At 40.6% G+C, this 27,876-nt stretch overlaps 1 protein-coding gene across 1 annotated transcript in view; it reads left to right on the forward strand.

Annotated features, from left to right (window-relative positions):
• The window catches only part of AIG1 (androgen induced 1), a 124,995-nt gene extending 97,822 nt beyond the window's left edge, over positions 1-27,173 (forward strand). The window contains exons 4-6 of the mRNA XM_066178996.1: positions 13,790-13,905; positions 23,342-23,505; positions 26,532-27,173. Coding sequence (XP_066035093.1) covers positions 13,790-13,905; positions 23,342-23,505; positions 26,532-26,569 — 318 coding nt within the window. The 3' untranslated portion in view covers positions 26,570-27,173. The remainder of the gene's footprint in view (positions 1-13,789; positions 13,906-23,341; positions 23,506-26,531) is intronic.
• The last annotated feature ends 703 nt before the right edge of the window (positions 27,174-27,876 follow it).

Here is a 27,876-nt window from a genome sequence, read left to right on the forward strand (position 1 = left end):
TGTGTTCCCTCTAGCTTGTTTACATTGACATTTAGAGAGGCAGATGAGCTCACATTTAATAAAAAGTTTTGAAATAATCTGCTTTGATTGGGTGCCTAAACTACTGGATTTTATCCACATGATTTTCTTCTGCTGCCATGAATGTAAGAGGTCAGTACATTGATGCCCCTAAGTAGCTGTGTACTTCCCACCGATATTGTTCTGACTTTGACCTCCTGACAAGGGAGTGTTACAGTGGGCTGAGCTCAGTGGAAGGCATCACCAGCAACTGCATTCCATTTCAAAATCCATCCATTTGCCTTTTCTTTGGTTTAGTCAAGATGCTTTTTCTTTCTCTGTATGCATGTCTTCACTGATAAAGTGCTTTTATTTTTCTTCCCCACTCTCTCACAGAAATATTGTAAGGGTTAATTGGAGTTTTTATAAAGCATACTGACAGTCAGAAGTTATTTTAATTAATAAGACCATTACAAAGAATTATGCTCTGGTAATCCTAACAGCTGATCCCATAGGGTTGTCAAGGGTCTCTTATTCCGCTTCTTGTCCCAGTTCACTAAAAAGTTTGGAGTTTTGTTTTTTTTTTTTCTCCTTTGTTTTGCAGTAAAATGGCAATGTGGTAATTGATATTCCTGAGATGGCAAAGCAGTCTCACACACTGGAGAATGTATTAGAGATAGCTGTTTAAAGTTTAAGATTTATCTAAGGACCATAAGATAATATTAAGTCTTTCTATAGTAGTTCCTCTGCCCTTGGAAATTGCATCAGAGCAGCAAGCTTTTCCTATTATTTTGGCTTTGTTCAATAGTGAAGGTCATTAAAAAGTTGGTTATAGGGCTGAAGAAGCCTGCCCAGCAAGGCAGTCCAATAGGTCAAGTAATTAAAATACAAATACTATTCTACTGCCAGGTCCCGTCTGCAGAAGTGCCAATACAGAGTTTCGTAACCTATTAAGAATGCACCGCAGCAGCAGCAGCAAAGGAGAAACAGGAGTGCCGAGTGTGTGTACATTATGTACCCTCTCTCTACCCAGCGCTGCTGCCAGTCACACAGGCCGGGTTCGATCACTTAGGTGTTCTTGCTGAAAATAACACTGGCACAAGACCCTGCCTAGAAACTTGCAGAAGTGAATTACACACGTGGGTGCCCCTGAGCAGCAGTGCTTAACTACTTGCTAGCAGTGGCTCCAAGGTCTTAACACAAATACAGTCTCATTTGTAGGAGGGTTAAATGCCCTGGGGAAGCCCATAATGAATAAACCAAAAGTATTAGGTAAGTCTCCTCTTCTTTTGGCCTGCCTTTGCAGTGTTCTTAAGTCAGTCCTCCCTCTCAGTTCTGGGAGAGTAGCTGCCATCCTTCTGGTCTCCACCATGGGCTCCTCACACCTTGTTGTCTTGTCTTGGCACAGGCCCAAATCTGAGTCTGTCAGTCTTCAGCCAGCACAGCTGAGGCGGCTGCAGCTCCAGTTCTAAAGAGAGAGGCTCTAGCCAGCCTTTCTCAGCTAGCCTGCTGTTTGGAAGAGGTCTCCCTTCTCTCACCCAGATTCCTGTGCCCACCTAGCCCACCATGCTAGCTCTCACACCTGCACTGCAGCCTAATTCACTTGAGGTGGTTCTTAGGTCTTTCTCTTAGCAATGGGGTTATCCTTAGTGCTTTGTCCCAGTGGAAATTACCACTACTATGGAGTTCAAGTGCTTGCAATTAAGTGTGCATTTTCCCATTCCCAACAGACGTCATTCCCCAGTATAAGATCAATCGGATAGTCTCAGGCTATCTACTTGGAATCACAGTTATTCTTCAATTACACATTTGTAGTGATCTTCCCTGTTTAAAAGGGTTTATGCTGCTATTCTTGCACTTGAGTACTGCAACAGAACAATGTTATAGCTAACATTATGAAATACATCTAGTGACTGGTTAGTCTGTTCCCACCTCAGAGGCATTTCCATAATCTTCTGCTTCAAACGCACACCATTAATGTGACCATTAACAATGAGGCCAACTTGAAAAACCGGGGATTTTTGACATCTTTCTGCTCCCCAGTTAAAAAATGGTGAGTTACATTTCCATTAAGAAAATACCAAATGTCTTCAAGAGAGAAAATACTCAAGAGACACTTCAGAAGGGCAGAGGGCGGAAATACTGCAGGTCAGGTTCATCTCTCCTTTTTCCCCTTTTACCCAAGAACCAAGGTGGTGGTATCAAAGACAGTGTACAGAATGCAGCAACTTCTTACAGACCCAGTGTTGGCCAGGGAGTGGAGATGGACAAGAGACACTGAGGGCTGACAGGACTGGGTATAAAGGCCAGTGACCATAACAGCCAGGCCATTAGAGTGATAGAATCAAAGGGTCGCTGAGGTGGTAAGGCAGCCATGGAGATTATTTTGTCCAAACTCCCTGCTCAAGCACAGTCAGCTAGGGCCAGTGGCCTTGGATAGTGTTCAGTCAGGTTTTGAATACCACCAAGGATTGAGACTCCACAACCTCTCTGGGCAACCACTTTCTGTGTCTGATCGCCTTCAGAGTAAAAAAAAATGTGTTCCTTATGCTTAAAGAAAAATTTTCATGAACCATTTGCATGTGTGGGTGACCTCTGTCCCAGTGCTGGCATCCATCCCACAGCGCAGAAGAGCTCAGACTAGCTGGAGCATACATGACAAAACTTCACAGAAGACTGATCGCACAGCTTTATGAGCAGGTGCTGCAAAGGAAGTTCTGTCTGGAATCCCTGTGGCAATAGGGGAATACAGATAAAATTTCTAGTACCAAAAAAATGCATTATGATACTACAGTTATCACCAAAGTAATTAATTTTTTAGGCTGCATTTATCAGGGTTATGGGAAGGAAACCAATGGTTACTTCACTTTCTTTAACTACCTTGGACCTCATCTGGGAGGCTGGAGCAGAAGTTCTTGAGTACTTTACTCCGTGATAGGAGCTGTTATACTCCATGATAGGAGCTGTTATACCAAGCACAGTATGAAGTCCTCCTTCCTTCAGCATTCTCCCGAGTACAAGACATGAAACCACTCATCCCATTGCAACCCTGCTGTGCACACACACTCCCAGCAACAACTGACCTTACACACGGTGACTGCTGTTGTTCTGCTCCTCTGCTTGCTAGGAAAAATGTCACTATGTGGCAACGAGAATCAGTTTTTTTTCCAGTTCCCCTTCTTTTTTCACATTTAAAATAAAAAAGTCATGCAGGCCACTGACAACTCAGTGAGATCAGCCTGGCTGGGGACAGAGCTGTAAGTGAAGAAAGCAGAGACAGGCATGCCAACATAAACCTGAAGGAAAAAAAGTCAGGCCAGAGTCTGTAAGAGAACCCAGAGAAGCCCATAGCCTTAATATGATGGATGTCACAGCTCCACTGCTACCTGATCATCTTGGAGCCCTTTGATACTATGTATGTTCAGTGTCACTGTCCTCTCATGATGTTTGTATATTGCCATTACTGTCGTTCTCAAAAAGGTATTTGACAGCAAGAAAGGCCATTTCCCACTGAAAGTTTTTTTTGTTTTTTCTTACCAAGCTCTGCATTATCTGTGTTAAAGCAAGATTACTTACGTTCACAGAGTTCAGAGTCCAAAAAAGTAACGAAATGTGAAAGATAAACCCTTTACAGCAGTGGTAACGTCAGTTTTATTTGCATCTTCTATTTTACAGTAGTCAGTAAATATGTACAGAATATGTGCAGATTACAGTATCAATGTCCATATTTTCTAAAAAAACCCAGATAAATAGAAATATGTTCTGGGTAAGGAATGTGATTGGATTTTGCTCCAAAAGAAAATATCACTTGTAATTTAATGATATTTGACACTATTACAGTATAACCTTTAGTTACATGATGTATATTGTTTTCAGCTCTCATCTCTTGGCAGGGATGGCAGGGATGGCATGCCTTAGTGCAGGCATGGGCGAAAGGCAGGGCACCTGTCAGTCTCTGAATATGTTCCTCTTCTCCTGCCCTTCTCTCCAAATGTGTACCTTTTCATGCTTGTCTAAATTGCACTTCAGCCATGCTCTGTATTTGAATTTCAGAAAGAAGTGACGTTATCAAGATTCATATGTATTTAAGAACAGGGACAAACAAAGTGCACTTTCTTGCACACTATACTGGTTAGCACTGAGATCTTTCTTAGTCCAAGCATTTATACACGGGATTTAATGTGATTCCATTTGTAAAAAGCATGCCACCCTCTTGAGACCCTTGTATTTATCTGCTTTCAATTACATTTGAAGTATTCTGAAAGTCTCCTATACTAATCCCATCCAAGTTGGAAGCCACATAGCTCATGCATGAGACTGTCAAACATGAGTAGTTGCAGATGTCAGTGCACCAGTGGCAGGAATCCAGGAAGATAGATCAAGGCTTAGTCACTGAAAAATACACGCCAGCACATCTCAGATACATAGCATTGTAGCACCTCATGAGGAAAACGTGTCATGACAGGAAATCAATAAACTCTTGGAGGTGATCTGTTTCTGAAATATTCTTGATTAATTATGCCAGGGTTTGTTTGGCAACTTAGCCTGATCCAGCCTTAACCTAATTCTTTTTGCATGAAGCACTATTGTTAGTAGTCTCGTAAGTCAAATCTGATGGTTCAAGTTGGGTTTTAAAGGGTCAGGCTATAGATTTTGTGATGTCTTTGTGCCCAACATTGCTGTCTTTACTATGGTGTGTAGGCTTTTACTATCAATCAAAATAACAGGTGTTTTAAGATGAACAATAGCATTTATAACTAATTGCATTTGAAGCAAAATGACTCTACTAAATAAAGTGTGTCATACAGTGGGTGAAACAAGAAGGCAATGTCAGTGTGTTTTCATGGTAGAAGGTGTTCATTCAAGATGTTCCCCAGACTTGTTTGCTCGTGTGCCACCTTTGCAGAGGAGAAGCAGCTCTAGAAGACCCACAAGCAGGGCTGCATCTCCATCCTTCCCCTGCTTTCCTGCACAAACTCGTTTTTGCCCTCAACAAGTTTTTCAACCATACCTGCTACTCCATCTGCCTTTCAACTGATGCAGGAACCCAGCCCATGGCTCCTGGCTTCCCCATGCCCCTGCCATGTACCACCTCTTCCCTGCACCTCAACACATGCTAGTGCCTTAGTCACTCCTGGTCTTAGTAATCTGGTGATGCCACTAAGCCCAGCCTTGGCCTTCTGCATCCTGAGCACAGAGTGCAAGACCAGCAGCTGCCTTGATGCCTGGCCATGGCTCGTCACCGTCTGTTGGGTGACTCAGCAGTAGCCACTCGTGTGCAGCTGCTGTCACACAGCTTAGCCCTGCACTGTTGCACAGGCATGCACCTCTGCCTTGCAGTGGGGTATGTGCTGTTTAGAAGACTCAGGGCAATGCACTCCAGTAAAATCGGACAGAGGGAGAGACTGTTGGGTGCAGCAGTAAGACTGTTCCCACCTTAGTCTGCTACTGCTTTCTGTAATACAGCAAAAAACCTTAGCAGGTTATGTCCTCTAGAGCTATTTGTTAAAGGAGTTTACATGTACAATGTAAAGAAACAATGAAATAAAGATAATAACAATGTCTGTGAGATAAATTGTTTGAACCACATTGCAGATAGTTGCAATCACCATGTGATAGACTGAAGTTTGACCTTTGGCTACCTCACCCACACAACACCTAATAAATCCAGTCCCTCAGTAACCACTTCCAAGATTTTAGATTTCCGAATAGCGTCAAAGAGTCACCACTTGAAAAAGAAACTGAGAAATAATGGGGTTTTTTTATTTTCCGAAATGTGGAATTTCTTTCCCCAAATTATACTCGCCCAAAGTCCAGGACAAGCAATATTTGGTCCTGGACCAGTGACAGATTCAGAGTCCAATGTTTTCAGGTTGGAAAGAGGATACTTTGGCTATCATGAAGCCAAAAATATCCCTCTGTGAAAGCCTTAGAACTAGTCCTGGGAGATTGCCAGATGTTAGAATTTAATATAGAATACTTTATTTACTGATAAAATTTACAAATTGGTAAAAGAGATTTAGAAAACATATTGATACAGATTATTTTCCCCCTTTTGAGGCCTTCAAGTCATGGTATGGAAAGAGTTCACTTTTCAGAGAGGGGAATACTGTTTTCCATATGAGCAATCTCATTTAAACCATTGGTAAAATACATCTTCACGTTCTCTTTAGTGCTTTTTTTGCTAGGAATGCATGAGGCTTAATGACTTTACAAGGACTTTTTCAGCATGACCTGTAAAAACAGTCAAATATTCATTTGAGCAAATTAAATCTTGGTAACACGTGTAAAAGTGTGTGTATGTATAAACGTTGATTTCAAGGATAATTTTAGGAGACAACAATATATTTCTTTGCCTAGATACACCTTTTTGCAAATGGTAGTCTGAGAAATTCTAGGGCAGGTGGTTCAACTGGCAAATAAACTGAGAAAAACATGTAGAAAAACTAATTTGCATAACACTGTGATTAATGAGTGCTCCTTGTACAGGATATATCTGTGTGTATATTCCAAGTTGTTAGTAGCATGTTTCTTTTAAGGGTTTTATGGCAAAAATAAGGACTTGAGGTTGAAAGTAAATTAGGGTCTACAGGGTTTGCTCAGCTGTGGCTGAGTGCACAGAACCAGGACTTTGTTGATTGTGTTGTATTTTAAAAGTTAGCTAAGGGTCAAGCAGTGCCTGCTGGCAGGAGCAGAGTGGGGAGTTTGGGCATGGCACAGAATGAGTAAAAAAGCCTGGCTAAGGGATCCCAGCAAGAGGAGAGAGCTGATTTTATATGACATTGGACTTGCCATGTGTTTAATGATAGCTGCATGCATGACAAGCATGAAAAGTTGTGTTGAATGAAACAAAGTCAAAGAAAATGAAACATGTAGCAATGTTGTTCCATTTGGCAATATGGAACTGGTTTTACACAGTTTTGCTATACTGTATGTACTGTGTCTGGTCCCTGCCCTCATCTTGTTTCAAGTCCAAGTGACCAAGACTTTGTGTGTCATGTTAAGGTATTAGGGATGGGAGCTGCAAGAAAGCAGCTTGGAGCAGCAGGAGCTGAGATGAAAGAGAGACAGACAGCTCAGAAAGAGGCAATTGAAGAAGCCTCCAAAAGCAGAGGGGAATCAGGACAGGAGGTCAATCAGGGTGACAACTGGTAGATGCTGAAAGGGCCAAGATGCCTCAGAGCTATAAACTTGAAGAATTAGATTGGCTTTCATACCAAATTTTTGTTATTTCTCTATACATGCTTGCTCATCTTAGGCTAACACCCAGGAATGGAACTGAGGAATGTGATGTGGTTCTTCATTCCTCTGTAGCTACCCTATGTGACCTTGAGTGAGGCATGCCCTCTCCATCTTCCCCTCCGTCAAAATGAGGATAGGATATCCTGCTCCTACAGATCAGGGCCGCTGTGAGGGTATGTTTAGTAACGCTTTTGAGGCGCTGAAGTGCTTTAGTGATTGGCACTGTGGAAATTCTATAGATAAACACCTATATATAACCTCCCTGACACTAGTACAGTCATAGGGTGAGATCAGATTGACACTGCTATTTCAATATATAGTATATACTGCATGTGTCTGAAGAAACAAGAACAAAGCTGTCAACATCAGGTATGCGTGGAGAAAGTGATACAGATCCTCTTAAGTCAGGCATGCCATGTCCGCTGTGTTTTTCTACAGAAAGGAGCAAAAGAGGGGGTAACATTAAAGAGGAAGTATTAATTTTCATTTCAAAGAACTCTACACTCTCATATTGATTGAAAATGGTTATCTTTAGCTCTTGTGTGTTTTGTGGCGTTGTAAGGTATTGGTCTTTGTTTAGATCATAAAATACTTCTTCCTCCCTCCAACCTATCCTAACAATTAGTGAGCCGTCTGTGGCTGCCTTGGAGTGCATCCTGTGCATCAGCATGTCTCATTTAATAGTCATAATTTCTCATTTGTAAGAGGAAAAGTGCTACCAGCACTTTCAGTCTCATAAGGGCTCAGACTCACTCAAGGATTCCAATTTATTACACACCCAGCTCTGATATCCTGCTGCTCTCTTTATGGATTAGGCTGCATTGGTAGAAGGTATCATCCTTCAGACAACACATAAATACTCTCTTGCCAGCTGTTCCTTTTTCAGAAGTTTCTCAAGGAGTAAATCATAATCATGCCCCTATTTTACTAGTTCCTGATCTGGTTTTCCATGGTAGTGTGCTAGGAGCATGCAGAAAAATGAGCTTTATTGCTACTGTTACTCTACAAATGGCAGTGACTACAACTGTAGGGATTTTTAGGCCTATTAGTATTGGTTTCTAGGGTAAGCACACTAGTAGTGGTTTTAAATTTAGAGAAATAGGTGTAGATCAGTTTGCTGCTGGTTTCTGTAAAATCTTTATCTCAAGGTGCTACACCAGCCTCTGAGAGGGAAGAAAGAGTGGCAGACAGACTGTTTCACTCATTCTGATGTGAAGCAGCTGTTTAACAACATAATCTTGTTGCGAGTTCAGAAGAAAAAGAGGAAGAGTAACATCCTGTTGATGGAAACTATATTTTATAGGCAAATTTTAAAAGGCAGGAAGTAGAGGCAGCCAGAAAACACAGCAGTTTGCACAGAAGAGTGCAAAGAAGGGGGGCACTGCCAAATTTATACCAGCGTAAGTCTCAGGCACAGTGGCAGTGTGCTGCAGGGCAGTTTCCCTAGCAGATGTTGAAGCAGCTGCCCTTGCTAAGGCAGAGGCATCGAAGTGGACACAGCTTTGGGTGGCAGATGTAGCCCTACAGGTCCCAGGCTGCACAAGTTCTGTGGGTGAAAACCTGTCTGCAGCCTCATTGTTACAGGCAGGGCACACCAGCACTGCCAGGAGGCTCCCAGTCGATCAGTTAATATGTTGGTGGACTGCAGGGCCTCCTTTCTTGTCACTGGGCTTTCACTGACTTCAGAGTATGGGCTGAATGTCATGAGGTAGGCCTCAGAGGTACACAGTATTTCCATCGAACTAAAATGTCCTATACCCCTATAGTTTTTAGTCTGATCAAATTGAGTAACAAGTCACAGTCTGTTGGTTGAATTGAATTATAATCACAATTTTTGGTGATCCTCAAACAGTTTGACCATTCCTACAGAACTTCTGTGAGCTACCTGGGCATCTGAGATGCCTCTGTAGACAGAACTCCTTGTCATAAAGGCAGTTCTGGGCAGTTGGTGCAGATCAGGAGGATTACTTGGGCAGACATCACTACCATGTTTGTGTTGATGATACAATATGCAAAGCAGTCAATTTAGCACCTTTTGAAAAGTTTTAAGATTCAATTTAAAACACAGTTAAGGGAGGGAGAAAAGGCCAAGTAAGGTACTGTTGAAACCAGTGTTAAAAAAAGCAGCACTTACTGGTTGGAAGATAAAATATATAATCAGGCTTTCAAGAATGAGCACTTAATTGCCTCAAGACTGTTACAGAACTCATTGTTAATGTACCTCATTTGCATTAAATCTTTTTTTACAACTAGTTGTTGTAGAAAACACCTAAAACGGGCACAGTCCTCCATCAAAGCTCAACTTCCCAAGCCGTCATTGCAGTTGTGGTGCATATTTGTAATGTGATTTTCTGGTCTCAAATATCATTAGGCACATATATACCGTGGGGGGGGTGGTACATATTTTAGTAATATCTTTTAAAGTGTTATTAATGAGCAGAGTTTCTCTCAGGAAGCTATGGCAGTGGCTCTAGGAATTAATCCACCTGCAAGAGCCCAGGATGGCTTTTTTATAGTGTGTGCTAATTCAGCTTCACTCAGAAGCTGCTTCTTCGGAGTCAGTCTCCAGAGTGTCTTGTGGATCAGATTCTCCATAACCTTCCCACACATTTCGTCCAGGCTTGGTGCATTGTGCTGGTTTCTCTGTTTTCTGGCAGTTGGAGATTTGGCAAGCCATTTTTCTTCACCACTTGTAGGTGATGGGTCCTTGGAAAGCAATGCCGTGTGATAGACACAGAATGAGAGGAAGTTGCAGCTTTCTACTCTGCTGAAACCAGCACTTCCCAGCGAGGAGATTTATCAAAGCTGCCTTTCCAGCAGCAGGGGCAGGCAGTGAGGGGTCTGGGCAGGGCAGTACCGTGGCTGGGTAATGAGGGCTTATGGTCAGCTCTTCAGCTCACAAAGTAGTCTTGGCAGATGAATCCTTCAGAGAGGGGTAAAAAATGGGCCTGAGGGCTGCTGTCTTGGCACTCCAGAGAAAAAAAGGGATTTGTGGCTGCGAGGACACCTTGCAGATAGCACCACAGTCACACCTCGACAGGTGGATAGGGTGCATTTTCTTGCAAGTAGATGCAATTACTGAGCTCTGAAAAAGCTCTGTCTGAGAGCTCCTGCTAATGATAACAGAGTTTGCTATCTCCCCCACTGCTGTCTGGGCTGAGCTGGGGGCTGGGAACTACCCCGGGCCTGCAGTCACCACAGGGAACATATGCAGAAAGAGTTGCCTTTCTGAGACAGTGGGAATGGGGCTCTCTGGTGTGGCCACAGCGGTGCTCAGCACAAATCTCTTGTGTCAGCAGTCATGCAAGCAAAACTATCTCACAGGGGCAGCTGGTCTCAGTGGGAAGGGAATAGGATGTCCAGGTAAAAATACAGTTTTGCTTGTAACTACTTAGTCCTTATTAAAACTGCCTTATCAATATAGCATTAATTAGTAGTGCTAGCATCATAATATTATACTAGTCATTACACTCTAATTATATATTTGTTCTTTTCTTAAAAACTTTTAATGATGCATAATGGCAACTACTGGAAAGCTGTTAGAGCAGCTAATCATCCTCACTGTTTAAACCTCCTTGTTATTTGAACTTCCTCATTCCTCAGCCTTCTCTGAAGTAAGCAAACCCCAGGAGATACTTTGGCAAACAAGGTGAGAAATGTGTTTTTGTCCCCCTGCGTGCCAGTAAGTGAAAGGGATCAGTCCCAGAGGTACCAGTCGGCTATGTTTGATCAGCACAGCGTGATCTTTAGGCAGGTTGGGGAAATATCAATGCTATTTTCTCTCTAAGCCTCAGATTCCCACTGGCTTGTTTATTCAGAAATCAGGTGGCAAAAACATTAGAGGATATGAAATCTTAGGCCCCCTGCAGAATACCCAGCCCTGATGGATCCCACTGCAAGCATATTTGACCCCTGATCATCTTCACTATGCTTCAGTCTAGAGTTTTAATTGGGACTGTTGGATAGAAGGTATCTCAGACTACAAAATTTCATGTTTTTTAAATCAAGGTTTTTGGAGGAGCTGAAATGTAGAGAAAGGAAATTTTATCTTGGTTGTGGTTTGGTAAAGGATCTGAAGCAGCTTTTTAGAGTGACACTTTCACAAAAGCATTTTAAACCAAAGTTCCTACTCCAAATTTGTAAAACTGCAGTGTTTGCATGTAGCATTGACATTCGCTCTAACAGACTGAGATGAAACATACACATCTCTGATTTTCTCCTTACACTTCTAAATCCACTGTACTTTTAACAGGATTTTGTACACAAACTCTTTAGTGGCACAGCTCATTATCTGCTTTTCCCCTCCACCCCTTACCTATAGAAAAGAGCAGAAGTGAGAATTTAGGAAAATAATAACCTATTTTATTATATAACCACAAGAGTTGAGAGGAGGGAAAGGAGAAGAGTATTCAAGATTAAGACTTGATTACTGAAATTATTTTAACTACTTTTTAATTGCCAAGCTGTTGAGTTGTTATCATCAATGAGGAGCTCATCTACAAGCAGTGTCAAAAGCAGTAAACATTTACATGGAGAAACCGAGCTCACAAGCTCTGTAACAATCATCCACAGTGTAGACTTAAAACTAAGTTACTGGATTACAAGAATACATTGTACAAGGAGTATCAAGGGTGGAGTTTGGAATTAATAGCTGTTGTTTTCTTCTGGGTTTTTTTCTGAATAAGTTATGGGGGCAGGGCAGGAGACATTTGCACAGCCTCCAGCTGCTCTGCTTTGAGAGCTCTGCAGAGCACGGCACTGATCTCTGTCTTCCTGGAGACCTTTTCCATACACACACAAGATGTGCAGGTGAATCTCCAGGGCTTGCTTTGCTGTCCGTCCCTGATCGTGGATTCTGAAGGTCCTCTGCGGCTCACAGACCTCTCATCTAATGGTGGGCAGCTTTATAGCAGACCACATGTAAAACATCTCTGCATTCCCTTGATGCTGATTTATACAATTTAAAGGGATGGGGGTGGAACAAGTTGTTAAAAGATGAAGAAAATGGAAGCTCCCCTAACTGCTGTATTATCCACCTAACATTCTCCAAATGCTAGTCATTAATTACTAATGCATTGAAAATCAGAGCAGATAACCAATTCAGTTATGCTACATCTCTCAGCAAGAGCATTTCCATTATCTTACCATTTCCCATTCAAGCCATTCTTCTTTGCAGTTTTCAAAGGCTTAGACCCCACTGTGTTTCTTCTCAGTTGAACCTGAAGTCCACACCAAGATATTTCTACTCCGTGCCTCTCCTATCTGCATGCAGGTGAAAGTCAGTGTGGGTTTACATTGTAATTATTGTAAACTTAAAAATCTGACCCTCCAACCTCCCCCAAAACTACGTGATGGCAGAATGTGGCCAGTGTATGCCATAACTTTCCTTTCCAGTTGGTGATCAAGTACTTGGGAAAAGGCTGAACCTGCATTAGGACTTAGGCTGCCCTTGCAATCCTTACACCTCCAGGCCTTCCTGTGGCGTGGGCAGAAGAGTTCACAATCAGTCTTACCAAGCCCTGGAGTTAAGCTCTCAACTGAAGTAATTCCCTTTAGATGCCAGCAAAAACTTGACTCCATGGAGGCAAGGCAGGTTATGTTTCTGGAGTCAACAGTAATGCTGGTCTTAAGTGAGCTGTATATTCAGAAATTATGGGGTTTATTTCCTGGCACATTTATTCTTTATTTATGTATATTTTCATGCCTGCCAGCACTCTGAAATGTAGACATTGAGTGTTGGGGGCAGGCTGGATGCAGTTTTTCATACTGCTGACATTAATTGGATGAACAGACCTTCTCAGAAGGGGCAGTGTAGGAAATGTGTATGGGAAAATAACAAAATAAGGAGTTCCACAGCTAAATAAAGACAAGTGGCTGAAAATGGTTTTTACAGCTTTGGCTTTCATATGATTCATTTGGGAATCTAAAACTATTTTGCGCAACTAACAAATTAAGATTCACAACACCTTTCTGAACATAATTGCTTCTGTCTTGCAGATGGAGGAACAGAGGTACTGATGCTATAATTTGAAAATATGTCCCCTGTTTTCAAAGTTCCCAGATTGAGATACATTTAAACCTAATTCCCAGAAGCATTAAATATCTCCATTTATATTCATTCATTTGGCATTGTTTATACTTACTCTCTGAAAACCAGATGCATTGTCTTCCAACTAGAATGGTTGAAATATCTGAAGTGACGTGGCAGGGATCGCAGAGCAACTGCAGGGCCAGACTGGGGTTGGGTCCTGTGTCCCTTCATGACACACTTCCTTTTTACTCACTGAGTATCTGCCTTGGATTCCTGAACAAAAGAAAAAGCACATTCTGGTTACTCAGTTTTCCTCTGCTCTCTCAAACAATTGGACATATTAGAGATGACACTGGTTGGGTTATTGAGCAATTTTATAGTTACTTTACCTTGTCTTTCTAACCATCAAGAGTTGTCTTCAGGTGTCTGCAATTAAGTTTCTTACTGTAGAATTGAAATGAAAATATAGAGAACCATTTGTATCACCTGGTTTTCCCCATTGTTTTGGTTTTTTTCCAGCACACAACAGTTTTGCCCTTTGTATTAATCGAGATGAGAACAACACATCATCAGTATCCCAGCAGGAGCTGTGGACTGGCTGCAGTGTGCACCTTCGCTGTTGGCTATATTTTATGGTAAGGGCTGTACATGCTGTGTTTTCACATTGTATTGGGGGGTTTGTACTGCTAAATTTGGGCACATATTTCATTATGGATATAATCGCTAACAGATTCACGCTGCATGCCTCGTTTGGTCCAAGACCTGGGCTTTGTCTGGTTTCCCCAGATGCTTATATTTTTAGAAAGTATATGCCAAACCTCACACAACAGGAATTTGTTGAACAATCCCATGTAAGCAGTGGTCTTTCCAAGGGTACATTTTTCAACCTTTTTTCAAGCTAAATGTTTTCCTTGGACCTTAGTTTTATTGCTTGGGGTTTTTGTTCTATCAAATAAAATTGAGAATAGGCAAATGATTTCCTGCATCAGTATTTAAGCGGCAACAGAAAAGATAGAACACTGTCTTTTTTTTTTTTTTTACTAGTTCATAAATTCTATCTGTAAAATTGATTACAGAATAAGTCAGTTATCCAAACACTCTAAAGTTTGTTTTAAGAAATGCAAACGCTGGTGAGAAATTAAACAGAAATAATCTTTCTTATACAACATTAAATTAAGTCTTTGGGCAGTTTTTAGTCAAGCACCTGACTTGCATGACAGAGTTAATATACTTTGGTCACCCTAGTATTTATTTTTCACTAAACCTTTGTTTTATTTATTTCTCCTTTGATGCCATCTATCCTTTATCCTTTCTGCATTTCATGACCCCCATTTCATATTCTTTCTTTTCAATTCACAACATCTTTCTCTCAGCTAAGAAGGTATTTTCTAAAATTTCCACCAGCCAAGAGAGATAAGACTAATGCAATACTAACATGGTCCCAAGGCAGTCCTATCACACTTCTTCAACTATGCAATTTGTGCCTTTGGTCCAGTGAAAGAGAGGTCATTATTCATACATATCCACACACACTCAGTGATCATACAATGCTATTAATCCAGCTGAAGTGGGATGCTGTGTCCCAGGACAACAGCCACGTTCTGCCATTTGCTTTTATAAACATACATACCCTTCTTAAAAAAGAATAATACTTGTAATTGTACGATAAGGACAGCCTCCTGCAAAAAGGCACATGATTATTCCTTCAGGAAAAAGTAATTAGGTTTTTAACCCATATATAGTAATGCTTAACTGTGATAGTTCTTGACCTTCCTCTAATGGTGCCTGGAGACAGATTGGCAGAGTTACCTATGGCAGAGTTACCTATACCTTACCTCCTCTGCAAATTCCCGTTTTCTCAAAATCATCTAATTAGACACATGCAATGGTATTTAATAAAAATTTAAAATTTAAACAGTCCAGTTTTACAAGTGAAATAAAACCAGATGTGTCTTAAAATCTTTTAAGAATCTTTAAGTATCAGTGTGATGCTCAGCTAGCTTGATCCTGCCTACTGCAGTGCATCTGTAACAGATACGGCTACTCTAAAGTGATTCACCTTCTTCCAAGTTGTGATTTCTTTTTAAATGAGATGAGACAATCTTAGAAGTTTATCCTGCTAAATTATACACATACAACCCATTTCTCATTCTGCTATTATGGAAGGAGGCCTTTGCAGGTTAGTGGAGGCAGACAAAAGTTACACTGTGCCATTGCTTGCAAGTTCTGCATGTCTTCAGCCTGCAGGTGCTAATGAAGACTTTATCCAGGATGTGCTTGAGGAGCTGCAAGCCAAATCCATTATATCAATATGATATATCTTATTCACAGGTTGAAAAAATCTACCAGAAAGTATGAGAAGTGAGGAGTTCATCATCCCTCTTGTTCAGGGTGTGCCTTCTTTTCACAGCTGAAATCCACTGTCTTCCTGCTGCCAAGTGGCCATATTGCAGTAGAGACCTTAGTCACTCAGAAGGCTTGGAACTGCTAAAGTGGGATTTGTTGTCCTTGGTGGCAGAACCCTCAAGGTTAGCACAGGGTATTAAAATGAGACTATACCTGCAAATAATCTAGTTCCATACAGCCTGGTGGAACTTCCTTCCTTTGTACCTAGGGTTGACCATGGGTCCTAGTCTGGGGCTTAGTTCATGGTTTATGTATTTTTAACTAGAATTTAGGGATCTGCCACTTGAGAATTTGTCCTTTTTCCTATTCCATTTTTCCCTCTGCAGAAGTGTTTTCACTGCGAATCTTGGAATAAAGTGAAGGCAGTTGCTAATCATATGTTCTCTGTGTTTTGTTCTTGAATTTTGAATTTTCTTCCCATCTCAGCTGAAACTTTCTTACCATCCTACATGTTTTATGTATTGTTTTGCACTTTTTACTAGAAAGGAACATACAGGAGGATGTTGTTTAGGTTTGATTCTGTGAATGTTTTTTTCAACTCCAAGTAGAGGAAAGCTTGTCTTATTTTGTATGTTACTGAATCTGTAATGTAAGAAAGAGGTGGTAGAATAGCAAATGCTTTTTTAAGTGTAATTGGTAAATAAGAAAGCTGGCAAACAATTCTGAATAGCAACACTGAAATTGGAATAACATAGCTAAATAACTTGATATCTCCTGAGCATGATTCAGAGACTTGTTTTCTGAGAAACATCCTTTCTTGAAGAGTAAAAGCTTTTTCTGTTTTTCTTTCTGGTGATTTTGTTGTTGTTTTGCTTTTTGCTTTGCTTTTTTTGTTGTTGTTGTTGTTTTGTTTTTGTTTTGTTTTTTTCATTCTCTCCCTTCAGTCAAAGAGTTTTTGAGTAGGCACACTTAGCTCATGCACTCTCTGTGAGAGAGAGCTCACAAGGAACTGTGCCCCAGGAGAGCACTCACAGATTTGCATTGCTTGTTGCAGACCATACATGGACTTTCAGGATCGAGGCCATGGGATAAGATGGGAAAAGCCTATTGGCTTTATTTAGCATGGCTTGAAAAGGTCACAGTTTGTATTGAATTGTTAAATCTAGACAGTGCTAAGAAAATCAGAGTGTTTGCCAGTACTACCAGAAAATTCTGCCAATGAGTTTATGGAGTTGGTTGTCAAGGAACAGAAAAGAGCCAGAAATGTGTTGCTCCTTGTAACAAGAATGACCTCATGGTAACTAATATCAGAGCCTAATGTGTCCCTAAAATAAACTGAGACAAATACACTTATTTTAAAAGGTTTTCTTTTACCCTCTACTTTTGAGCACTTCAGGATGCCAAAAAGCAGACCCCAAGAATCTGACTCTGTTGTAGTCGTGCTGGGCTGCATGTTTGGGAGCAAAAGACTTGATCTACTCTCTTACTGCTATCTCAAATCCACAAGGAGCTGCCTCCACATGTGCCAAGCTTGGACTTGATTCAGTCTTTAATTCTTTTATAAATCTATTTAAAGAGCTTTTAAACTTTCATTTGAAAATAAAGTTTCTCTTGAAGTGACTTTGGGAGAGTTTCATGGATTTGCTGAGGGAGAGCATTTAGATGGGGTAATTTTCTGAATTCTTATTGAACAAATTTAAGAAAGGAATGTACACTGAGGATTTGGAATGAATTTGAGATTGATTCTATCAGGCTTGCTGTAGGATTTCCACTAGCAATTCTCCATAGAAGGAGAAGATCAGAAAGAATAGATGTTGGCACAGACTGCTAGGACAAACCTTGACATTCAGAAGAGAGGGGTGGTGGGTTAGAGTGTGAAGCTTGGTGAGAATTGACTGTCATTTTGATAAAGAAGGGCAGGATTGAAAAACCAGAGGGATTTTTGAGGTTGGTGGTGCCAGTGGAGCAGGAGAGACACAACATGGCTTTGCTAGGCTGTGCTGAGGGTTTGTACGTAGGAAGGGCATCATGCATGCTTTCGGAAGTGAGCACTGAGGATAAAATTCTATAAAGATCAGCAGAGTCGGTGGTTAGAGAAAAAAATAGCCAAACAAAATGTAAAATTTCCTGTGGGCAAGTAAAAGAAATGAACTAAAATCACCAGTTAAAAGGTAAGTGAATAAGGAAACATATAGCTCACAGGTCAGTAGCTTCAAAGCTGAAATCATACAAGTAAGTAGGGAATGCTGGGAGAGGGAGAGAGAAACAGACTCTGAAATCAGAGTAGAAGGCTGATGTAGAAGTGGATGATACTTGAGACAATGCAGAGGAGGAGAAAAGAGTTGGAGCTGGAGCTGCCCAGAACAGGAAAGAGTAGGAAGAAACAGAAGCAGAAGAAATAGGCCAGGGGTAGATTAACGTCCCCTGTACCTGGCCCAGAAGGAGGGTGGGAGGGCAGAAGTGCTTTCAGCAAGAGAAGGCTGTATGGACGCCCAGCCTGTTAGGTCTGACAGAGCCATTACGGACTCTTACTTTCTGGCTTGCCTCCACCTCCACATCCTCAAATGTTTCAGTCAAAGCAACAGCACAATCACAGATGACATGCATGGGTAATATGTTCTCACTTCCTTGTGCAGCTCCTTAAAATATAGCTCAAGAAGGCATAGCAACCATTACTATATTTAAAATGAAAAATTATTTATCAAAATACATGACTGCCAGAGATGACAGCGCTTTGCAGTGAATCTGCTAAGTTTCTGTCATTGTAGCTACCTGTACATAAACACAAATTTCTGCTAAGCTTTTTTTCATCCCAGAGGATGCCAGCACCATGTCATGCTGAGTATGTTTTGGATGTGACATTATTTGCAGCTGCAGTTTCTCATGACTTGTCTTCTTCTGAGAGCATAAGCCACTCCACACCAGTACCACATTCCTGTGACCCACGTATTGTTCTCCACTCAGATGAATGGAGAAGAATCCAGTATTAAGAAAATGGAACAAGAGGGGATGATTGCTGTTATTTCCTAAATGATGACTGTTTATTGAACTTACATTTTAGTCTTTAAAATTTGTAAACTATGTACATTTCTGGTGTAGCTGTATTAGGTCTCGCTGGCTGTTAATAAAAGAAGCCCAGCATGTTAATATAGCTGAGATCTTAAGAATTCTGATTAGATGCAGAACAAACTCTCCTGTGTTTTTTGGGGGAGTTGTGAAGATGTGCCTCACATCGATCAGTATTAGAAACCAGAAGTAGAACGAATTTAGTGTGGATCATTGTGCTTCTGTCCCTGAAAGCACAAGATTGGTCCTACACTAAAACCACAGATGATTTGTTTGTTTTGAATGTCTCAGCTGCTGTAAGGCCATCACCTCATTTGGAAGACATTCCACATTTTAATAGCTCTGAGTAAAGTTACCGCTCTTTGTGGAAAAGGAAGAGAGTGATGCTGGAAAAGGTCATGAAATAAAGGTGCAGAAAATGCCCATGTTCTGTTGTTTATTAAAGAGTAGCCACTGGGAACTGGTCTACGATTTGTCTGGAACCAAGGATTCAGCCTTCCTTTGTGCCAGTCACTGGAAATACAAAGAGCGCTGAAGATCTGGGAGAGGATTTGCTGCTGCAAGAAGTAACCAGAAAGGAACTGCTGTTCGCAGATGAGAGTTGTCATATACCTGGGCTCCAGGTGTAGCTGATGTCAGATGCTTCAGAAAAGCTTAGCAGACCATTATGAAACAACCAGCCTTGAAGGGGAGTTTTCTTCCAAAACATATATCAAAACATAGGTGCTTAAATCCTTCGGTCTTGGTGGTTTATATACCTTGTACTCTTCAAACTTAGGCATAATTGTGCGCATTCTTATTGCTTGTAGAATCTCCTGATTTCAGAAACTTGCTAGAGTTGAATGATAGGGCCTAGTGAAGAGGAGTGGACTGTGTAGGCTTCCAGACTTTCATACTTCAAAACTTTTTTGAAGATCTATATTTCAGTGATGTATCACTGAAAGGTAGGGTAGAGCGTTCCAGCGATTAATTAGGTATCATTCAAAAAGATATTTCCATCATCAGATTTGAATTTCTTGACTCTGAGTTGTGTTGATGTGATTCTTCTGTCACGAGGAAGAGAACTGGGAGCTCTTCACCCATTTTATGTCATGCATTGTTATTCTGTGTCCTTTCATTTGCTGCTCTTGGGAAGTTGTATAGCCCCTCATCCAACAGCCCCTTTTTCCAGAACTCATAGTACTGGTTGTTGATGACTACAGATTATGATGAAGGACTCAAGCTGGGCAGGACATGGGAGGAAACTCTCTCTGAGAGTCCAGACCACAAAGTGCTGCCGAGCTGTGACAGCTGAGAGTAGCCACAATGAAGGAGCAGCTCCCTTCTGCAACATCTCCCATTACAAAATTCATGAGGTGTCATGGTTATTATCTGCCATTATACCCACTTGTTGAGCTTGATTCTACCAGGATTAAGGTCTTGCACATGCTGTTGTTACAGCTATATAATTTAAACTGACAGAGTACACATAAACCATAAGGTTCCAACAAATTTTTGTGCTTACTTTTCCTCACTAACGAAAGATCTATATCCAAAGAATAAATGTAAGTTTATGTTCCCTGCATAGTTTTCATTTTCTCTTGATTACTTTGGTAGGAGAGATATACAGCATCTACTGTATAGTAGAAGTGAAAACCAGCTACAAAGTCACATTTTCTTGACAGACTTGTGAAAAACGAGCAACACTCTGCATTTTCAAATAGCTTTTTTTGATTTCTACACCAACTGGTTGAAAAATTCTAAAAACAACAACTTTTTTTTTAACAGACATTTTAATTTGAATACAATGTGTGAATATTTCCGTTCCTTCTCTTTTTCCTGTTTCTAACAAATGCCTAGATGAACTCCATGACCTGTAACACATTCATCTTTGAAAATATACAGTTATGTCTCCATACAGCTGCTACTGTTGCAAATCACAGGGAGGTTCAGGTTAATTTTATCTTCTCAGAAGTAGCCAGTCCAGTTTTAGTTAAAACTTTTTCTCCTCAGTTTCTTTCTATCTAAACGACACCTGTTCAATAACAAAGTCTTCAATTTGATCTAGATTTGCACTCCTAAGTAAATCTTAATGCCTGCTTCCCTGTGCTTAACTAATAATGAGGTTGGATAGGAGTAACGGCTGCTAGAATTGCAACACTGAAGGCATTCATTAACTCTGGCAATCAGCACTCTCGTGTGGTAGCTTTTTGCAAATGGTTGATCAGCCCTTTCTAGTGCAACCTCAGACCGCCTGTATTCCAGCAGGAGCGAACCCACTAAGAAAGGCCACCAGGTGGGGTTTCCATGGCAGCAGTCGTCCCTTTGCTGCTCCCGTTTGTAGTACAGACAATGCCGGAGCAGTCAGTGTGTCACTGCTCAGTGGAGAGGAGGCTAATATTACTCCACCCCAACGCAACCAGCAGCATGGTGTAGCTCATTTTTAGAAGGATCAGGTGGGGTTTATGACTGTTGTCTGCAGAGCGGTGCTTGGTCCTTCCTGTGCTCAAAGCAGTGCTGACAGTGTGGCCACCCCGGGGACAGGCAAGCAGCAGCTACACTGAAGGCACGAGCAGCATCTGCAGGGAGTGCAGCAGCGTTCGTGAGCTGTCCACAAAGCCTGAACTAACCAGAGACAGCTGATATGCAGGAGCTCATCAGTGCCTCATTGGTTGGATTTAGAAAATGCTTCCTCTTTCTAGCATAAATATGTTCTAGTAAAAGCCACTTCTACTTGGTTCATGAAGTTGACTACGTAGATGCTGTTTAGAAGGTCCCTTGAAAAGTGCCTCTGTAAAGGTACTTTATAATCCTGGGAAGTTTCATCACACCAGAGAAAATAAGTGAAAAAGAGAATGGCTCTTTTTCAGTCTTTTTCCTTGGAGCTTGTTTTTCACAGAATGATCATTAGGGGGAAAAAAAAAAAAGGCAAATGAAACTGAAAATTATTAGGTGATAATAGACATTCCCTGCTAAGCCAACCTGGTAGTAGGAGACATCCCATTACCTTCTACTCAAATCATCTTTTTTCTTTCATCAAGAGGATCATGGTGTCCCCTGTTACCATGGGTTACGCAGGAATCCTTCATTTCTTCCTAGATAATTTTATCTTGTCAGGTTAATTCTATCACAGAAGAATACTGGGGAAAATAACTGTAAAGTACCGAGATAATTTCCCATATGTGAACTGATTTGGAGAAAGGGGGTTTAATTGCATTTAGATCATGCAGATTAATTTACTGACACATGTAGTTTCCCAAGTGAAGTGTCCAACTGTTAAGGGTTTGGCTGTAATAAAAGCTTTGCCAAGGAGGAGGGAAGCTATGAAAACCATGTACATTTCCAGGGTGATTGTTAAACAGGGATTCTGTACTTCCTGTGTGACAGAATTTTATGGTAACAGTTTTGTGTGGATTTCTCTGTGTCTGCCCTTTTGGAGCCTTTGGCTGTTGATCTAGTGATCAAAAATATTCCTTAAACAAATAGAAACATCAGCAAGTGAAGCAAAGCAATGTGGACGTGGAAATCCCCATCTATAACAGTCTGTACAGCTGCTGTAGCTGTGCTTCACTCTGTGCTTTTCTCTCAAATTTCCAGGTCAGAAAGGAAAAGATTCACATTCTTGAAGAGAACCGAGCAAAGCCCCAGCCTGCCTTCACTGAGTACTTTACCCAGTTAGCCTCTGAGATGTTTGCTCAGTTGTTTGCCAGTATTTGCTTTTCTTAACTTCCACCTACTGGAATGCATGGACTCTCTCTGCTCCCTCTTACTTCACCACTCACTGCATCAGATCTCAACACAAAAGTGATCCCATCAGAGGATACCAGTGTCCACTGCAGCCATACACAGCAAAACCACACACCTGTATTGCTCCTTCAGGCTACATTGCAGTAAAGCTGATAGTCTGTCTCTTGAGTTAGTATACCAACAATGTCCTCTGTAGCTGAATGCTAAAAAATCTCTGTCACCAGGAAACCACCATCAGTCCTTTTCCTTTACTGGATATTGGCTGTGGGGCTGGGCACTGCTTTTGAGTTGTGTTTTTGTTTGGTCTTTTTAAAAAAGTATTTATCTTACCTAGATAAAAATTACTAGATTCCAAATTACAGCAGGTGACTGAAAGAAAAGGAGGACCAATCTGAAACATAGTTGCTGAAGAAATTATTTTCTCCAAGAGAATCTAAACCATATGCTTCTGGCAAACCCAAAAACTGATTACCATGTGTAGTGAGGGAAAGCGAAAGAAAAACACAAATGTGTATGAAGTGAAAGTAGGATACTGCAGAACGCAGAGAGAGATGGTAGGAGAGCCTGTAGAACCCTGAATGCTCTTAGGATAAAGAACGTGCTTGGAACAGAGGCTGCTGCAGTTTCCAGCTTTGGCATGAAACAGGGGTTTCCTTGGAAAATATAAGTGAGCAAGGAAATACCTGCCTACATCAGAGATGAAAACTGGCCAACTGCCCATAATAAATTGATAGCAAAGCAGTAAGAATGTGAGAAATCAGTCAGTTTCATCATTTGTGTTGTCTGTTCAGGATGGATGTCATCCACATGCTGCAACTTGCAGGCCTTCCACATAATTGCTTTTTGAGTTTCAGTAGCTAAGCCTACAGGCCAAGTTACTTTCGTAAAACAGGGCTATAAGAGTCAGTGCATTTTATTTTTGTTTTGTTTCAGGGTGTGCTGGATTCACCACGTTACAGGAGTGTGGGTGTACCCACTTCTTGAGCACCTCAGCCCAGGTGTCAAAGTAATCTTTTTTGCAGCTGTTACCATAATAATTAATGTATTCTACTTGGTGGGAGAAGTCCTGAACAACTACATCTGGGATACACAAAAATGTGAGTATTGTTTCAAGAATATTATCTCGTGAAATACACCATCAGCACTTGAGTATGTTTTTCTGAAAGTGTAGAATGTTTTAAGCTGACTAAAACAAAGGAAAATGACAGAAGTTGCACTGAAACATCTTGCTTGCCTGCCCTTAAAAACAGACGGATGAACAGAATGGCTGCTGGAGAGCCTGAGGAGCTATGAATATGTATTCTCTTTTATAACTTACACTACTAATTTAAGAGCTCTTGGCAATTACCTGAGATGTTTACAACCCACTTATTAGCTGATGAATCCATTAAATGCAGCTAGAATAAAGTATCATTCTGTTCAAATGCCATTAATGGTAAGCTTAGACTGAAAAATGAAAATATGCTCTCATAGTATTTTCAGGTATAAGGTGTTTTCTCACGTATAAATTTACTCAGGGAAAATTAACATGTTCTTGTCAGTGAAATACCAGGAATGGAAGATCACTTTAAACTTAATTGTGCAGACTCCACATCATCTATCCTGCCTAAGCAACCCATTCCTGAGGAGAGGAAAAGGGAAAGTAAGACAAACACAAGATCAAAAGTAGGTTCCTTTTATCTATGAAAGATGTTTCTCATTTATCAAATTGAATTAAATAAGCAAACAGCATTCATAATTGCTGCTGTGGCAAATCACAACTGGAGGGAAATAAATTCACATGTTAGGTAATGGCACACACAACTCTCTTTAACAAGTCCTTCAATACCAGGTAGAATCTAATGCTAGAAGCTCCAAGCAGTTTTACCTTCCATTTGCTCATATTAGCATCCAGGTGTAAAATGCCTTTTAGATTTTGCTCTAGGACCATCAATCACTGGTCATAGTGTTCAAGATGTGTATTCAGTCCTCAGTTTGATGTCAAATTCACATTTATTTAACTTCTTTAAGTTAATTCAGGAAAGGTGTTTCTGAAAAAAGGCAGCTGCAAGGAATAATTTCACTTGACCTAGGTCCTGTCTGAAGAACAATAGTGTGGTAAAGAACCACATATTCTTAGCAAGTCCATGAATAAGTAGATGGTGGAAAATCTCCTCCACTATTCCAAAGTATGCATAACAAACTTCCTGCTCCTTGCAGCCCTCCACCCTAGAGGAACTAACTCAACTGGGTCATTCCCCCAACATCTTTCAAGGTTTACCCTGGCATTATTGTCCTCTCCATCATTTCCTTCATATAGATAAGGAATATTGATCCCAAGTCCTTTGTGGCTCAAACACTTGGAAAACAGAAAATGCCATGAGTCACCTGCTGGTTTGCTGAGCTTGAAACACTTTGCACAAACTTAACCCAAAGCATGTGGCAGGAGCACCACAAACAGCAGAGATGTAAAATTACACCAGTCTGTCACTATGTGAGACCTGGGAAAATGTTATTTGAAAACTGTACACTTAAAAGGGGCTTTTGAGCAGCAAGACTGCAAATCAAAACAGTCTGCCATGAGAAGATTTCTGGGGTGAGAAGGGGTTGGTTTGGTTTTGGAGTTTTTTTATTTGCCTCTGGAGATGCATTAAATAGAGCCTCACTACTGACAAAATGATTTGCAGTTAGTTTTTCCAAGTTAAACCACAAACTTGGTAGGGAAGGAAAAATTTGCCCTTTGTACAAGCCAGTGTCTGTCCACAATTTTGAGGATATCTGCATTCCCGCCAAACTATTTGATGTATCTGCAGTGGAGTGCTTTAGAAGAAAGGAAAGAGGTGCTTTCAAAAAGGCAAATAAAACAGCTTTTAAAGTTATTGGAAAAGTTCCTTCTATGAGAAGACTTAAGATTGGCTCCGGAGCAACATTGTAAACTGTCTGTAATGTATTGGTCCCCATCTCTTGTTTTGGTTGTTAAACCTTCAACTGTGGCTCTCCCCTTACACCGGTGTGCCAGCAACACCCAGGGCCATTGCACTTGGGTGCTGGCAGCACACAGACCCGTTTGTCTTGGTGTTGTTTCTTTCAGCAAGGCAGCTCTGCAGTTGTGCTTTCTAACTGCAGATGAGTCTTATTGTTTCCCATACTGGAATTCATCAACTATGTTTTTGAAGTGATTTACAGTGTACTTACTGCCTATGCATATATTGCACTAGCTGGTGATCTTACTTGTGACTGGATTTTCCTCTCAGCATTCTCAAACATTGCTTCTTTTTTGCTTTTGGTTATCATAAGTCTTTCTTTTCCACCATGCAGCAGGCCTGAAAACCTCCAAAAGAAATATTTGTATTTGAGATGTCTGGCAGAGAGGGCTTAGTCAGAAGAACAATACTTTTGTCAGATACCAATAGTAATTCATTGTCCAGGAATAGGCATGTGAAATAGCTGAATGTTTCCGTTGCCAGAAAGAACACAGTCTGCTGCCCGATCCAAGCTTTGCTCAGCATAGAAAAGAGATGAGTCCTGCAGCTAGAGTAAGTTCTTTAAGGAACCTTACACTCAGCTCAGCCCTCCTGATACTACTGAAAGAAATAGCCATTACAAAGAAGAGAGGCACGCTCTCAGCAGTAATTGTTTCTTCATTTTTGTACTTTGAAAAAAGGAGAGATGTACCTGCAAATACTTAAAAATCCAGTGTTGAAATGGAGAGGGACCTCAAATTATTAAATTCTGAAACACAATTATTAAAATTTTCTTTCAAAAAAAGTTGTTTGTTTAGATTCAGCTGTAGTAACATCTAATTTGTTTTGCTAGTAGGTAAGCAGAGCAGGTGAGGGAACTAAGTGTTCCCAGACTCCTGCAGCTGTCAAAGGCTGGGCGTGCAGCAGGGGGTCAGGCTGATCTGAAAATGGGAGTGAGGGAGGGAGGATTGTGCAGCTCATTACTGGACAACCACTGCCATCAGGTGTGCAGATGCTCTTTTTCTTCACAGCAGGTGAGGTAACACGTGCGAGCAAGTTCAGGAGAAACAACATCGATAAAGGGAAGAGAAAGATTAATGCATTAGAGGAACCTCTCTAAGCAAACCCTTCAGTTGTATTCATTGAGAGATTTTTAAAAGCTGCTCTCTGTATGTTTTCAGGTATTGAAGAAGGAAAAGAAAAGCCAAAATTGGAGTGAACAGTAAGAGGCAACACGGAGGATTGTTTATGGCTCCATGGAAGATTTCTCATCCCCAACAGAGCTTGGCCTGGAGAGGAATCTTTTGGAAAGGAGGAAGTTTCATGGGCCCACTTTTCAATGCAAGGATATTTTTGGATTTTATATGGGGGGGGAATGATTTTAGCTAAGAATAGTATTAATGTTTCAGCCTTCAATTTCTCCATGCTTGCATGTGTCATACACATATAAGATGTATATTTATCTCCAAGGCATTCTTAACATGCATTTCTTCAATCAAATAAGTCATTAAATCATTAAGTCATTAGATCATTTTACTTCTGCCAAGAAGAACAATGAGCCCATTCTCTGTATTGTTTGAGAAAAGCTTAACCAGATAGGTCGAATACAGGGAAACAAAGCAATCCTATATATTTCAAATTACAGCATAGAAGTTAATTGCATGAATGTATCTGAAGAAGAGTTCAGTCTGACTGAAATATTAATGTAACACTATGTAACAGCTGCCTTAAATTCATTATGTTAATAATTTTACCAGTTCAGTGAAATCTTACTTGCGGTGTTAAGATCTTAAAACCTAAATAAAGATGAAATTATCCTTGCATTTCTGTTTCTCCATGCTGATTCTTTAAATTTTAGATGGATTGATGGCATTTGAATAATGCATTTTCAGGTTTTCCAGTGTCAACTGTAGATTATATCATTTCTACATGAGTATTTTTCTTCTTATTTTCATAGTAAAAATTACAGATCCTGCATTTTCAAGTTGTAAATTCTCAATAGGTGGGCTGAGCTGTTCGTGTTGTACAAGAGAGCATTTAAGTCTTACTTCAGGAAGGCACATAAGCAAATGTTTTAAGTTAAGCATATGCCTGTTTGTATAACGAATTCAATTGCAAAATACTAGTGATTGTTTAAGTTTGACATGATTCTGTTTAATTATTAGACAATTAGGAAGTAACTCTAGTCGGCAGAAAAAACTGTCTAGAACTGAAGTAAAGTGAATAGAATAATTTTTGGCAAGAGAATATTTATTTTTAAAGTAGCTTTACGATCCAAATATTGGTATTCATATCACCTATTTATTCATTAGTGTATTTAGTCATTTGTTTTAACACAGGCAGAGAGCACTTTGAGTTTGTGTAGTGTTAATGTGCTGTTTTTAGTAACAGGATTTCTGCAGAGTTTTAATACTATTTAACAATGTTTCTTCTGTGGAATAACTCTGGGGAAAATTGATATAATGCAACTCATTACATGCCTCCACAGTACTTTTTAAATGTATTGATATACACACTATCATATGA

Source organism: Chamaea fasciata, unplaced genomic scaffold, assembly GCF_029207755.1.
Source record: "Chamaea fasciata isolate MVZ Bird 193981 ecotype frontalis unplaced genomic scaffold, bChaFas1.0.hap1 SCAF_3, whole genome shotgun sequence".
NCBI lineage: Eukaryota > Metazoa > Chordata > Aves > Passeriformes > Sylviidae > Chamaea > Chamaea fasciata.